General features: G+C 34.9%; 1 protein-coding gene across 1 annotated transcript; it reads right to left on the minus strand.

The window, feature by feature from the left end:
• Nucleotides 1-661: 661 nt before the first annotated feature.
• Nucleotides 662-16,125, minus strand: LOC127968608 (regulator of telomere elongation helicase 1). Its single transcript, XM_052569914.1, has 33 exons — nucleotides 15,767-16,125; nucleotides 14,222-14,420; nucleotides 14,001-14,094; nucleotides 13,552-13,633; nucleotides 13,316-13,376; nucleotides 13,156-13,231; nucleotides 12,372-12,456; nucleotides 12,067-12,132; nucleotides 11,788-11,941; nucleotides 11,552-11,590; nucleotides 11,365-11,443; nucleotides 11,168-11,265; nucleotides 11,030-11,085; nucleotides 10,872-10,943; nucleotides 10,182-10,263; nucleotides 9,920-10,052; nucleotides 9,719-9,832; nucleotides 8,611-8,651; nucleotides 8,444-8,529; nucleotides 7,724-7,801; nucleotides 7,510-7,587; nucleotides 7,276-7,422; nucleotides 6,061-6,176; nucleotides 5,850-5,973; nucleotides 5,584-5,752; nucleotides 4,305-4,462; nucleotides 3,715-3,810; nucleotides 3,094-3,289; nucleotides 2,813-2,950; nucleotides 2,426-2,518; nucleotides 1,235-1,456; nucleotides 1,015-1,137; nucleotides 662-922 (listed from the first exon to the last, which is right to left on the minus strand). The coding sequence occupies exons 1-33, from the start codon at nucleotides 15,866-15,868 to the stop codon at nucleotides 867-869; spliced, it is 3,513 nt and encodes a 1,170-aa protein (XP_052425874.1). The 5' UTR covers nucleotides 15,869-16,125; the 3' UTR covers nucleotides 662-866.
• Nucleotides 16,126-16,292: the final 167 nt, after the last annotated feature.

Here is a 16,292-nt window from a genome sequence, read left to right on the forward strand (position 1 = left end):
CCAAGATAAGCAGATTCCATTCCCATGCCGATGTCCTTTTTCCTTAACTTGTCTTGTAAAGTTAGCAGCCTTTCCCAAGCCATCCTATAGTCTGGACGTTCTTGAGCTTGCATGAAAAGACTTGTTAAAAGACTGTAAAAGACACATTTATATTTAAATATATATATATATATATATATATATATATATATATATATATATGTGTGTGTGTGTGACCCTGGAACACAAAACCAGTCTTAAGTTGCTGGGGTATATTTGTAGCAATAGCCAGAAAGAAAAAAAAATGGTATGGGTCAAAATGATCGATTTTTCTTTTATGCCAAAAATCATTAGGATATTGAGTGAAGATCATGTTCCATGAAGATATGTTGTAAATTTCCTACTGTTAATATATCACACCTTATTTTTTGATTCGTAATATGCACTGCTTTTAATTTATTTGGACTTCAAAGGCGATTTTCTCAGATTTGTATGGATTCCTTTTATAAATCTTTTATATCCTGAAAATAAAAACGTAAAATATAAATAAAATAATAAATATAGTCATACACTAAAATAGTGCTACTTGATGGTAATGTTCAGATGCCAAATCACTCATACTATTTTTCCTGTAAATTTTTTAACATTAATAATATAAAAGAACTTGAAAAAAAAAACACTATTTAAAAGAAGTATAAAGTTAATTTATTTATTAAAGAAATTAATGTAAAGTGTTTGACAAAATATAACAACATACATATCAGTTGTGCAATTGTTTCCTCCAACATTCTCCTGTTCAAATCTATTCATGCATGGTATATGTAAAAAAGAAAATATGAAGATACTGATATCTTAGAGCAGCTTAAAGCAATATTTTAGAGCATCATTCATGAAAAGAAGGATGATATCTTGCTTTGAGTCTTTCCTGCAGATAACGGAGATGCTGCAATGAAAAATAATAAGAATGATTAGCATATTTATCTACCATCCCTGTAGCTGAATACAATATTTACACACAATTATTACAAAAAATACCTTGATTTAGTTGACTTGATCCCATGTCTGAACCCTGGTTTGCAACAGAATCATTTCCAGTCAAGGATTTTAGCAGCTCACCGAACTGCTTCCTGTGCTGTGGTCGAATGAGCACAGACAACCCTAGACCAGACCCAACAAATTCAGCCTCTTTCACTACAGATACCCAGTTAAATAAAAATGTAAAAAGTTATGATGAATCTAAAAGAAACAGACTAACGTTCTAGTAGAGGAATGTCTTCATCTCTCTCTGTCAATAAACTCACAACAGTTGGCACCATCTGTTCATAATTGTTAGATGTTTTATAGGCCTGCAAGGCCAAAAACATCTGTCGGGTTTTTTCTGCACCGATGGCCTGTTTAATGTCCGACAGCAAAGAGGAGCACGACAGACCTTCTTTGATGGATGTTTCTGGCTTTTGGACTTCACTTCTCACCTTCACTGTAAAAAAGAAACACGTTCCAAATGTACAAATGTCTACAATGGTGGAAATTTCTATAACACCAAAAAGGAGGACACTATGCAGGATTTGAAGCCAGAATAAAAACAGATTTTTTTTTTTTACATATTTACCCCCTTAAATTTTTTTTTAGGGACATTTTTAACCATTACAAGGCCAAATTGTCTAATCTTATTAAATGTATGCATCATCTTTCATCATAATAATAAGACAGTAGGGCATCGAAATCAACAAAATTATCCTTGTACCACAAAAGTGCATCTGAAGTGACATTTAGATGCATTTACACAGACTGTTTTCAATGTTGATTCCACAAATGCATTTACCTACAATTCATAAATACTGTTAGAAGATGAATGTGTTAAATGTAAAAATGGACTGAATACAGAATTGTGAAAATGTAAATATGAAACTAAAACCATCAGTAGGTGCGAGAAGTCATATTAAGGCAGTCATTAATTCACTCATTCAATCAATTCGTTCAAAGAGAGCCTCGATTTCAGAAATGCATACTAGCATACTACTTTTACTATTTCTGACATAGAAGGATAAGCTAAAATAGTAAGAGTGGTAAACTAGTACGGACCTTTGAATTTAGCAGCTGTCTTCATGAATGGCTTATTGCATCACTGACTCCAAAACGTTGAATCATTCAGATACACAACAATGTGTTGATCGAAAATGCAATGTTGGCAAAATGAAGCAAAAAAGCCATACTGATAGTCAGCGTGTAGCTTAAATTTAACATGAACAAAAAAGAAAAAAACAATTTATTTATAATATAGGCCATTGTATAAAATATAAAACCGTAGTCTTAAAAAAAGAGGATAAATGAGCGTTTCCAGCATCCAGCAGTTTAATAACTTGACTGTCTGATCTAAAACTTGATGGATGGCCACCCTATACAAGACCTTTTTAACTGCAGTTAATACCAATAAACTCCAATATACCTCCAATTTTACCATCTCCACCACTGAGCAGGTGAGAACCACCTTTGTTCAGCTGTTCACTGGGTGGATTCACAGGTGACATCTCACTTTTTGCTAAAAAAGGAAAACATAAAACAATGTTATTTATTATTATGGAGAGAAAAAAATAGGTTCTAAATGTTTCCTGTAACGGTTACACACTATCTATCTATATCTATATATATATATATATATATATATGTAGCTCAAGTGGTAGCGCATTGAGCTATGAAGCGCAAGGTTGGGGGTTTGATTCCCCGTGAGCACATGATAGGTAAAAATGTATAGCCTGAATCCACTGTAAGTCGTTTTGGATAAAAGCGTCTGCTAAATGCATACATTTAATTTAATATAGAAGTCAGACGTTACCGGTGTTCTGCCTGAGAGCATCTCGCTCCTCCCTGGACAGCGAATGCTCTTGTTTATAGCCACAGCCTTCACCTGTTAACTCCAAACAACGCTCATCGAACTCTTTCTTATGGTGTGGTCGAATAAACTGATAAAGACCTTGAGAAAAAGAAGATGGTGCTCTTTATCGGCCAGTTTTGACAATCAGAGATCAGTGAAGGGAATTCAAATGTTAGAAGGCATGTTGGTTGAACTAGCAGTGGAAATGCAATCGGCTTGAAGAATGTGTCGTGATTCTGCACCTCTGAGCAGACCGTGTGTGTTGGGGTCTTGCATGAGCGGTTCGGTCACATTAGTAAGAAGGTCACTCAGGTCATCGGATGTCTTGTAGGACTGCAGCGCCTCCATGATGAGCTTGAAGTTCTCGTGACTCAGGCACCGTCTCAGCTCCATCATGAAAGCTTTGCCTGTTTTTTCAGTACAGGGAGCCACTGTTTTCTAAAGCACAGCCAGCAGAAGACATAAACACATTTAATGCAAATGAACAAAGGAGATGCACAAATCCATTTTAGTTATCCACTAAATTTATAACTGTGTCATTTCTGTGTCACCAAATTTTTTGAGGAAACCTAAGAATAGCTTAATTGTCAATTGTTTTTTTTGTTTTTTTAAAGAAATGTATTTAGTTTTTTAAGCAAGGACACATTAAATTACCAAATGTGACAGGTTAACTAATGTTACAAATATTCAAATAAAGGCTGTAGAACTTCCCAAAAAAAAAAGATCAGCACTGATTTCATTGTTTTTAACACTGATGATAAGCTTAGCATGAATACATTTTTGCATAGTCTTGTAATCAACAGAATAAGGTCTACATGCACCAAAAGCATACAGCACGTAAAAATTCAATCAAGATCCCTCACCCGCTCTTGAACCACTTTAATTTTCCGTTTCCCTCCCCTCGATTCATCATCCAGACGTTTGTCATGCTGGAGGGAAAGAGTCGACAAGCGACTCGCCTGCAGGGTCAAAGACCAATGAGAGAAAGGGAAAATTAGCAAAAAGATTTGATCACAGTTATTTTACGGCATGATCTGCACAAAGAGCTTAACTGATTAAAGTAGAAAGATTTGAGAAAGATAAAAAGAGATCATGGTGTCATTCAAAACCCTGATCATGATTTATGAGGTTATTTTCTCACCATTCATCTCTCATTTATTCAACAAAAAAGTCATTTTCTAGGTTATTCACTTCCAATTTCTCTGAGAAATGTGAAATCACAGCCTTCACCTTCGTATGAATTTAAAAGACCTGGAAAAAGGGCGCACAGGTCGCATGTGACTACTTTTGGCCATTGCCATATACATCCCCATGCAATTTCATTATATGGAAAACAGCTGCTCCGACATTCTGCATTACATCTCATTGTGTGCTAAATGGCAGAAAGAAAATAAAATTGGCTTGGAAAGAGAGCAACTAAAGGATTTCTCTGCTGATTTAATTCTTGTCTCACTCTTTCTTCCCCAGCCATGAAGTCTTCCCTTCCTCCTTTGTTGGTTGTGTCATCCAGGGCATCCAGCAGGCTCACTGGTTTCCTGTTACTGGTCATCTCCATCTCATATTGAATGCAAAGTCTGGCCGCTCCATCCCGCCCAGAATGCTCTTCTGAGTCTAAAACATCACGGCCATTTTAATTGACTCGCATTGAATGTACAAAAGTTTGAAAACATAATGATTTGTAAAATATTTTTTATAAAGTCTCTTATGCTCACCAAAGCTGCAATTATTTGAATACAGTGATATTGTGAAATATTACAATTTGAAATAACTATTTGAATATATTTTGAAATGTAATTTATTCCCGTGATGCAAAGCTGAATCTTCAGCATCATTTCTCCAGTCTTCAGTGCCACATGATTCTTGGGAGATCATAGTAATATGCTAATTTAGTGGTCAATTATTAATAATGGCACTTATGACTGTTAAAAAACATTTTTGCTGCTAAATATTTTATGAAATAATTTTTCAGGATTTTTTGATGAACAAAGTTCAGACAGCATTTATTTCAAATAGATTTGTTTGTAACATAAATGTCTTTGATTTATTTAATGCATATCTGTAAAATAAAAGCATTAATTTCTATTAAAAATATGCACACAAACCCCAACAATTTGAATGGAAGTATAATCATGGTTTCAGTATATATATTAAGAACCTCAACTGTTTTCAGCATTGAAAATAATAATGATAAATGCTTCTTGAGCAGCAAATCTGAATATCAGAATGATTTCTGAAGGATCATGTGACACTGAAGACTGGAGTAATTATGCTAAAAATTCAGCTGCGCAGCACAGGAATATTTCTATTTTAAAATATATTACAAAAGAAAAAAATTTAGATTTTAATTTATTAAATTGTAATAATATTTCACCAAATTAGTGTTTTTACTGTATATTTGAGCACATAAATGCAGCATTGGTGAGCATAACTTAATTTAAAACATTTAAAAAAGCATTGTTTGATGTTAATGTTTAATTGGTTCAACTGGGATTTTTTTTTTATAAATCAGTCTCAGAATGAGACAAAATTATAATTCATCGCTTGTCTTACTTGTCTTTTAATCAATTACTGTTTTAAAAAAATACAGTAGATTCAAGCAGGAGTTTAATAAGAGTTAGAGGCAAAAACCTCCAAGATGTGAAATATGTCTTAATGAACAGTTAATCCAGGAGCCACAGACCTCAATAAAATGCCAGAAAAAAAAAAAAGAGGAGGAATAGAGGTTAGCTCACCTAATTTTCTCCTCTTTAGGCTGGGGACGTGTGAGTCTAGTGTTTTAGCCTTTTGAGAGGTGTCCCTGAGACAGACACTCTTAGCAGGACAGCTGGAGCCTGTGTGGAGCGGCCCGGTGTCTGTCTGGTTTTTACAGGCCTCTTTGTCTTTCCTAACAGGAACTGGTCTCTGATACACAAATCGAGCAAGAAATGTGCATGTCAGCTCATATTAGAGTAAAAACAGGTTCATGGAACAGGAAAACTGAAACAAGAAACGGACTTACAGTTTTTTGCGCCGTCCGAAAGAAATGAGCCACATCACGGACCATGGTCCCAAAGCCATCATAAATCTTAACATACGGCCTCACCCATGAAGGAAGCTGATTACGGGCTTCGGTGCCTTTGAACCTGGAATTTAACATTAATAAAGATTAATATCTGTGTACTTGCTCTCCAGTCAGACTGGGAACTGCAGTTGTAGTAATTAGCACTGACCTGTGATCACAGAGGAAGATAGCTCCGTAGTCTTCTCTGTGCCGGATCACTCTGCCAATGGCTTGATTGACAGCTCGAGAGGCCTGCTGCCTGTACCACTCCTGCCCAGACAGATACTACACAACCAGACAGACCATAAGAACACACAGCTCTACCTGAACCATGTGCAGTTCACTGCATGTTCGCTTTACACCCGGAATACATCAACATGAGTGTACACACCATCATCATTATTATTTCCCAAAAAGATTGAAAATAAAAATATTACAAATGTACTAAATAATACAATATTTAAAATAAAATAAAATGATATTTTACAAATATTTTAAGGTATTGGTCAGTTTTATTTCACAAACATTGTGAATTATTAATGCATAAATGTGACCCTGGACCACAAAACCAGTCGTAAGTGTCCATTTTTCCATTGATTTATGGTTTGTTAGGATAGGACAATATTTGGCTGAGTTTCAGATTTTTCAATAGTTGTGGGGGTGCAAAAAAGAAAAGAAAAAGAATAATCTAAGTATTGAGAAAAATCACCCTTTAAAGTTGTCTAAATTAAGTTCTTAGCAATGCATATTACTAATCAGTTTTGAAATGTTTATGGTAGGAAATGTACTAAATATCTTCATGGAACATGATCTTTACTTAATATCCTAATGATTTTTGGCATAAAAGAAAAATTTAGAATTTTGACCCATACAATGTATTTTTGACTATTGCTACAAATATACCTGTGCTGCTTATGACTGATTTCGTGCTCCAGGGTCACAATATTATATGACATATTTACACCCTGAACTAACCTTTCCACGTCATTAAAGGTCAAAAGGACATGTTTTTTCCCTAAGAAATAATAATAAATATAATATTCAATAACAAACTACTTTTAAAGAATTTGATCCTTTTACTAAGGAATTTATCTTCATTAAGATATCATAAAGGACAGGTGTACCATCCTGATATTTTCACGCTATGCCCCAAATATCAAAATGAATAAAATAATAAAAAAAAAAAATAAATAAATGATTGCATGTATTTACATTATATGTATGAATTATATCTTCTGTGCATCCAAATCTCAGTGTCACATGATCCTTCAGAAATCATTCTGATATGCTGATTTGCATATTACTTTTTATAAAATATGAATATAAAATAAATATAAATAATTGGTTTGAATAACAAACTGATTTTTAATTCAATTAAAGGTACCTTCACTCCACTAATTTTATTCTTGCACATCTCGTCCAGATACTGCATTTTTAGCACCACTCTGGGGTCCATCCTGGGGGGGAAGGGAAGCCCAGTGATCACAACCCCTCGACCGTACGTGTCTGCAAAATCCAACCCTTCACTCGCCTTGGAAAACAGAAAAAATGTGTTGATATTACCGGTCTTGGTTCACAATAAATTATTTTCTATTGCATTCAATATTTATAGACTCACCTTTCCTCTGCATACGGCGAAGAAGCTGCCTCCGCTGGAGTTTGGGTCGTTCACCTTGTCATAATAACCATCAATCACCTGCAACAGAATCCAATTTCAGAGCGGCACTGACTGACAGCTTGTGCAGATTAAGCTGTGTTAGCATTATGATAGCATCTATATCAACTCATACTGAGTGAACAGTTATAATATGACTGATAGTGACAGCGGTTACCTCTGTAAAAGTGCCTTTCCCCCTCGTTTCTACAAACATGGGCTTCACATGCTCAATGCGATCCGCTTGTCCATTAGCCTGCGAGAGTGAAGGGAGAGGTGTATAATCACTTAAATGCTACAGTTGGCAAAAGAGGAACAAGGTAATCACAAAATATAAAAAATAGTTTTCATTTATTTCACAATAAACAGGGTTTCTGCAGGTCTTATGAAGGTTAATTTAAGACTTTTATAATCTTTCTGACACCTTTTGATACAGCTGTCAACATTAATTCATTACTTTTTAAGTCATAGTACTAAAACTTAGACTTGCCAAACGTTATTAGGCAAATCGTTTTTACTGTACTTTCTGATAACGCTGCAAACAGGTGACATTCAGTATTTTTGTGTTGCTTTTCAGGGCAAATATAATAAAGAAGTCTTGACTAATGACAAATGGATCAAAATGTTGCTGGGTTTATGAATAAAACAAGAACAAATATCTGCCAGTGGGCTCAGAAGAATCTACTTAATTCAAAGGGAAAACAAGTTTTAATAAGCGATTGATAGATAGTTGTTCTTGGTTTAAATATAAACTCACTTCACTGTGTTCAGTTTCTCAAAAAAATATTTAAAATCTTCACTCTACACGTGCATTTCATGAAACATTTAAATGGCATGACTTTATGAAATTTAGACTTTCTGAATTAGCTACATATTTTTCTTGGGAATACAAGCTCACCCTCCAGAACTCCAGAGTCTTATCCATCACTGGATACGAGGGGAAGAACACCAGCAGTCCATGAGGCACCACCCGTGCCAGATTTACTGCAAAGCCAATAATAACCATTAGATTGATAACCGTGCGGATCATCCGATCAGCTGCTGTTCTGTGCTAGGATCTCTCACCCAGAGTGTTTCCCATGGACGACATGTTTTCAGGAACAAACCTTCAAAAACCAAAGAGAGCCATGATCACATGCTAAATATTCACACATTTTCACCAGTCATATGGATTCAGAAACTTGAAATGTAGCAAACATGTCACATGAGCTGCTTCTACAGCAATGTTATTTTAGGATCAGTGAGAAACTACTATAGTTATATTTCTTCTGTTTTTACCTTTTTTTTATTTATTAAACGTTTAGTAATTTTTTGAGTTTTTGGCATTTTTATTAGGTTTTTAATATCCATATATATTTTTTTAAATATTTTTTTCAGTTTTAGTTCTAGTTATTTAAGTATACACAGCTAAACTAAAAATTTTGTCCCTGAATTTTTATTTTAATATTAGTTATTTAAAATAACAAAAATGATATAAAAAAATATCTATTTTTATTTAACTATAATAATCCTGTTTTATAATGTGTTTTTTGTGTTTTAACAGCCCATGGTCAATATAATTATCACATCTCAGCTAATAATAACAGTATCAGACACTATTATATTTTTATTAATATTAAATAAATTTTATATTACACATTTTTATTGTATATACAATTTTGGCACCAAAATTTGGTTGTTGTGTGCATGTCATTTTTTGCAGTTTTATATGTCTATATATATTTTATTAATATATCTGTTTTTATTTTAGTACATCAAGTTAAACTAAATTAAGATACTTTGCCTTGGCAACTAGTTGAAATAAATTTTAGAATTAAAAAAAAAAAACTTGGAGCTAACTTCAATAACATGGACATTTCAAATTTAATTTATTCCTGTGATGTGCAGCTGAATTTTCACCATCATTACTTCAGTCTTCAGTGTCACACGATCCTTCAGAAATCACTGTAAAATCCAAATTTGCTTCTCAAGAAACATTTCCTATTATTATTATCAATGTTGAAAGGAAAAGTATTTGTAACAGATATCTTTAGTTTCTGTAGATCTCTTTCCTGGCACTTTAGATCAATTTAATTTGTCTTTGCTAAATATATGTACTAAATTACTAGCTCCAGACTTCTTCCCCTTCAGCATGATGTTAATGTGTCACAACAACCCTTGATAAAACACTCACCTCCTGTTAAAGGCTGTGCTCAACTGCACACCATCCGGACCTTTTTCAATGACGCTGACGAAGATCTGGTCACGCTGGATGACGTGAGGATTCTCCAAGGATACAGGGAAAGGACTGCAGAAAGATCAGCAGAGAATTAGCACCCAACCCGCATCAACTCATAAACCTCAGTGAGGACAGCTAGAGGAGAACAGCACTAACATTTGCATTTCACAGGTGAAGGATGAGAGAGGCGAGAGAGTTCCACTGGTCAGAATGATGCTGCGCACTTCCTGTCTGAGCAACTCCTGCATGCTGAACCCCGGCGAAAAACACCAGTAACTCAGCACATTCCCTAGAAAATACACAAACACACTTTCAGTCTTTTATAGCTCAGAATATAATATACCTAATATACTCCGGAATATCAAATTCCTTTTGAAAAAGCGTTTAAACATGAGGCTTCTCAGAGACCGAATGATACCTTGTTTTTTGGTAGAGGAGGAAGCCCATACATCAGTCACCTGCTTCTTCTTGAAGTTGCTGGTGTCTGGATGAATGTGGACCTGATATGAGACAGATTCAAGAATCAGGAGCAGAGATTGGAAGTGAAACACAATGACTATGCTCAACGTGGATCATAAATACAGCAGAAACTTTAATACCGTGAAAAATATCATTACAGTTTAAGATTTTTATTTTAATATACTTTCAAATATAATTTATTCTTGTGATGCAAAGCTGAATTTTCAGCATCATTACTCAACTTTAGTGTCACATGAACTGAAGCGATCAGTCTTATATGCTAATTTGCTGCTCGAGAAACATTTATGATTACTATAAATAGTGAGAACAGTTATCTTGGCTTTTTTTCAATTATTCGAAATTGAAATCTTTTGTAACATTCTAAATGCCTTTATTACTTTTGATCAATTTAATTCATCCTTGCCAAAAAAAATAAAATTAATTTCTTTCCAAAAAGAAGGATGGAATGGGATGGATGCATGATGGAATTTCCCATTAAAACTCAGCACAAAACCACAACTTGAACCGGCCAACATTTCCACTCCTAAAATAATCAGAGATATTAATGTACCATTGGTCTTGACTGGAGAAAACTTAAAACCTGATGTGCTCTGACAACTTCATGTAATGAAAATCAATTGGAGCAAACCTTAAACTCCTTCATGCTGTTTCCCATCTGTGATTTCTTGCTGCCCTCTGGAGGTTCAGCCCCAAAAACCAGCTGAATAAGGATAAAGAAACAAACATAATAAATATAGAGAAAAAATACAGGAAACAGTCATCTGATCTCTTGAACAAACTCCTGACCTGGATTATATCCGCCACTTTCTGTAGTCCGCTAGTGTTCAGAAAGACACCAGGCCCTGCAAAAGATGACATATGTGCATCAAAGCTGTGCTAATAAACAGGAAAAGTCGATTATATTGAGGATTTGTAAACACTCACTCCCTGCTAAATATCCAGTGATCTGCTCCATGGCTTCCACCACAGCCGTTTTAGTTTCAGAGTTCACATGAGCTGTTTGAAAAAGCTCATATATGAAACTTTAAGAGAGGAAGAGACAGAATATTAGCTGGTGTGTATTTTTACCATCGATATATCAAGGTCACGGACACACATTCGCAGCACTGAACTCCACTGACCTGCCGGGTTTGGTGATTCCTTGATTATTTGCTGGCATCTCAAAACCGTTTATGGAAGATTCCAGATCCATCAAAACTTCTGTAAGATTATTAAGTTGTGTGTTGAGGAAAATGTTTTTCTTTATACTGAAAAAAGGATTCCAAACAACTCTGTAATACTAAGTTAACTTTTAAAATGCAACCTTACGTTTTATCTTTGCAATTGTAGTAATATCCAGTTTCAATCCTGAAAAATAATACATTGGATAAAAACAAGGGAGTTCATTATTAGCAGTATATAACCTTTGTGTGTGTGTGTGTGTGTGTGTGTATAAAATGTAAACATACATAAATAATTGTTTATAATATTTAAAACACAAACAATACTTTGAAAACAAACAAATGTAAAAAAGTAAAAGAAAATCCTAACAGATATACACTGACCAGAGTTCAGTGATTCCACATTAAAATCTTCAGCAGAATCTGCTTTGCTGATGTCTGAGGCTTGTTCCCGCAGAAGTCGATCTACGGCCTCAATGGCAGAGATCAGGTCGTAAGGAGTGAGGTCAAACGAGGTGGACTCTTCACACATCTTCTCCTGATGATGGAGAAAAACAGTAGAATATAAATATGAAAAAACAAGAACACAGAACTGCATCATTTCACATGCTGAATGACTTTGAGGTCTCAAAAAACAAAACAAAAAAACATTAAGACACTTACAACATTATGAGCCTCATCAAAAATAACCACAGCTCCTTTCAGCTCTATGTTGTGTGCTCTTCGACTCTGCGAATCAACAAAAATCAATTTAGAATAAAACAGACAGTGACAATTCTTCCAGCACCCCTCCACCTCCCCATCTCCTCCTTATTCTGTCATACTCCCTCTATGTAGCGCCGTAATGGGGGGGTTGAACTCTGAGCTCAAGCCGATGCACAGCAAGCCAAGTTTGATCAAGGTCTTGTTTAGTATAAGAGAACAGTAGTGTATTTAAAGTGATGATATCAGCAGGATAAATGTCTCACCTTTGGGTCAAGCAGGTAGTTGTATGGCATGAAGATGACATCAGCGTGTTGTTTAAGTGTGCGTGACAGGTAGTATGGACAAACTCTACAGGAACAAACAACCTGATCAATGTAACTACTTAAGAAAATACTCTCACTGGAAACATGTCAGAGGATTCATCAGCAGATTTAACTCTTTCCTCGCCAGACTTCTTGAAAAAAGGTGCCAGCCACCGCCAGCGATTTTGATGATTTTCACTCAAATTTGATGGACTCCAGTATATTTTCCTGTATGAAAATTTGAATATGCTATGCACCAAAATAAAGATCAGAGCCTCTATCAAAGATTTTTGTCAAAATCTACATCTTAGATAATATTGAGTGTGATTGTTAAAGCATAAATTCAGTAAATCGCTTCCATCAATACCTCCAACACTGGCACAGACATGTAAACCTCTTCCTGGATCAATATTTTACTCTATAACATTACGCAGTTTTTATTCATATGCTTCTTATTGCTGATGATCGCATTATTTTTAATATGCATCTGTTTACATAAGAGATTGCTCGTTTTCTGTCCTGTTCATGTGTGTTTTTGTTCTCATTTAGAAGATGTGTAATAGCGCCCCCAAGTGTATAACAGTGAAAACACAAAAAGCCTAAAAACTCATCTTTGGCAGGGAAGCTTGTTTTTCTAAAAGACGAGATAACTCGACAATGGCAGGGAAAGAGTTAAGATGTTTCAAACTTCACTATTTCTTTCAGTGCTGCAGTCGAGGCCATGAAACAGCATGCAGTGTCTCACCTTTGCTTTTTGCCTGTTTTGACAAGATCTTCCACATCCAGAATAGAATTCATGATTTCTTTGTCCGTGCTTTTCTCTAAAAAGAAATGTATAAGCAGATTCACAAATTAACGATTAAAACCATTATTACTAACACAAAGCTCTACTGATGTCTTCATACCATCAACATTGTTGTAAAAGACACAGGAGCGAGACGATACTTTTGCTCTGCACATGTGAACCTTGAAATAAGACATAATGGTTTAATTAAAATGGTGCAGATATATAGCTCCAACATTTTATGTATAAAGAGGTTACTAAAATTAAAATGGAAAATACAAAAATAAATACTGATTTTAAATATTCTTAAAACCTATTATAGTATCTCACTTATACTAAAATAACAGTGGATTATACCTTAATGTGGTTACTTTCCTGACGCATCACTTCCTGGTTTATGCAGAGCTGTTCTCTTGATCCCAAAACACAAATCTTTGGCCTGCAATCAAGAACAATACAATCCGTTGTTGAAAAAGGAAAATTATATATTTTTTAATCAGCAAGAATGCCTAAAAGTTTCATGATCAGCAAATAAGCATATCAGAATGATTTCTGAAGGATCACATGAAGTAATGATGCTGAAAATTCAACATTGCATCACATGAATAAATTACTTTTTAATGTCAAATAGCAAAAGGTTATTTTCAACTACTATAATATTTCACAATTTTACTGTATTTTTATTAAAACAGTGTATGTATTAACAGAAAATGATGAAAAACCTTATCAGTATGTGATGTTTTTCATGATACGCTTTCATATTCTTAATGTGATAATATCATGTGATATTAATTCAGATAGCTGACCTGTATGATGTGTTCTTCAGTTCACTGATGACTTGTGTTAGCTGTGAATGGGTCCTGGATGCATATATGATCTTGGGGATGTCTGTGTAATAAGCTAAAATATTAAGGAAAGACAAAACTCATGATTATTATGACCCACGTGTTTTGAAGTACAACTCCTAACATTGTCCAGCATGTAAACCGTCAAAGGAATTTAGTTTAGAAGTCATATCAGTGTATACTTGGAGTGTCTCCATCGGTGGCTGATGTTCCCCATGAAGACATCGTCCTGTCAGGAAAGAGCTCCGCACCTCCCATTCTCTCTGCTATCTTGCGGGCAGAGATGGTGTCTTTGAAGTGCTCTCTCCACCCCAGTGTTGAACACAGCAGACAGAGTGTTTTACCTGTGCCAGTGGGACTTTCAAGAACTCCATTCACTTTCTGAAAGAGTACAAGGGCGTTACAAACCATTAATAGGCAATGAACTGAACAATGTGACCTTACAGGAAGACTTTAAAACCTTTATTGCATTAGATTAAATTGTACTGCCTCAAAAATGGCATTCTAATTCAGCAGAATGACATTCAGAGACATTTAAAAAAAGTTTTTGAAAACAACAAAATGCGGCAGACTTTCTCTTTGTTAAGAACACTATAATGTGTACAATTTTGACTGTCCTAATTTTAAAGCCTTGTGCATAATTCATTTTGGTTGTGTTAATGCAAACTGCATAATATTATTCTAATATTTCGGGATCCACCATTAAAACAGCAATATTAAATCATAGTGCCACTGAAGCATTAAAGTATGCATTGGTTGTTAATAGGCTTTCAATCTTTTGGCAAGGCTACAACACATTTACTATTTTCCACCTGATGAAACCATTCTCAGGTTCTCTTGCCTATGAAGAATAGCCTCACTTTTTACCTTATAAAAAAACAAGGTAAGTTATATTATATATTTTTTTAATATAAATCTGACACTGCACAAAAATAATGCATTAAAATACTCATTGTTGCTAATCACTAACATATACACAGCTGTAATAATCCAAAAGAAAATCTGCTTAGCATTTAGTATGACGACAGTGCCATTATGTAAACAAACTGCCATTTACTGGGTCAAAATATTTAAAAGAAATAATTTTTTCCTAGATATGTTCAAGCCTAATGTTGCTAACAAGATCCATATCAAAGCAACATGGACATTTTTGTCCTCTAAGGACCTCTTAACTGATGCACAGGGGTTAGATTTAAATTACTTGTCGAGTCAAAGCAAAATGTATTTCAATGACTATCAAGACTGTTAATGTAGCTGGGATTGTACAATATATTGGACAAAACAAAAGTAAAGTGTTCTAATGAACAGGTTTGATTACTTTAGTCATTTCCATGAGTAAAAATCTTAATGTTAAAGCTTGTAAAGATATTCTAGTGAATTGTGTGCTTCTAATTTTATAGCAACAGCTTGGACAGGACCCTTTTCTATTCTAGTCATTGGTGTTTGGTGATGAGTTTTGGCTCAAGGTCTGCATTTAAAGTCACATGTCCAGTTCTTCCACACTGACTCAATCAATCATTTATTTTTTAACTGTGCCTTATACACAGAGGCATTGTCATGTTAGAATAGAAAATGGTCCTGTCCAAATGGTTGCTAAAAAAATCAGAATATCATTATATGCTTAAACATTAAGATTTAGATCTGTACTCATGGAAATTACTATAGTCAAACCTGTTCATTAGAAAGAGGTGTCCCAATAATGTTGTCTATACAGTGTATGCTCTTACATTCTGCAAGCACTCGATGACTTTGCTCATGTAGTCCTCCTGGCACGGGTATGGAGTGAAGGGAAAGTCCACAGTGACTCCTCTGAGCTTAATAAGAGGCATTGTCCTCCAAAACACACTGGTCACATGTAAAAAGTTCTAGCTATAGCACTATAATAGTCACCCACTCTTAACTGTAACCCCAGAGACCAGCACAATCTTTTAACAACGCTCGACTAAATAAGTATCCTTGTCGGCTCGTGTACAATGGAACACAACAAAATGAAATTAATCTACTAAAGTGACAGCTAATCAAAAAAGTGACTGACAACTCCAGGAACGCGCCATTAGTTTTTCTTCTTCTTCTTCTTTTTCGCTTTACATGCAGACTCGGCCGATATCAGTGTGATGTTGCCTCCTGCAGGCCGCACTGGAGAAGCGCAGCCAGCAACTCACAAAATGATAATTATAATCCAATATAATATTGAAACCTTTGTACTTAATATTGTAATATTGTAGATGCAACCTAATTTTGCCTTCATTTTAC

This window comes from Carassius gibelio, chromosome B11 (genome assembly GCF_023724105.1).
Source record: "Carassius gibelio isolate Cgi1373 ecotype wild population from Czech Republic chromosome B11, carGib1.2-hapl.c, whole genome shotgun sequence".
Lineage (NCBI taxonomy): Eukaryota > Metazoa > Chordata > Actinopteri > Cypriniformes > Cyprinidae > Carassius > Carassius gibelio.

Bases quoted from the DNA above. Each gene is read 5' to 3' on its own strand.
- LOC127968608 (XM_052569914.1), bottom strand. From the start codon at position 15,868: ATGCCTCTTATTAAGCTCAGAGGAGTCACTGTGGACTTTCCCTTCACT. The intron at 8,652-9,718 runs GTGAGTGTTTTA...TGGTTTTTGAAG, and splicing joins AGCACAGCCTTTAACAGGAG to GTTTGTTCCTGAAAACATGT. The intron at 5,974-6,060 runs GTCAGTGCTAAT...GTTAAATTCCAG, and splicing joins ATCTTCCTCTGTGATCACAG to GTTCAAAGGCACCGAAGCCC.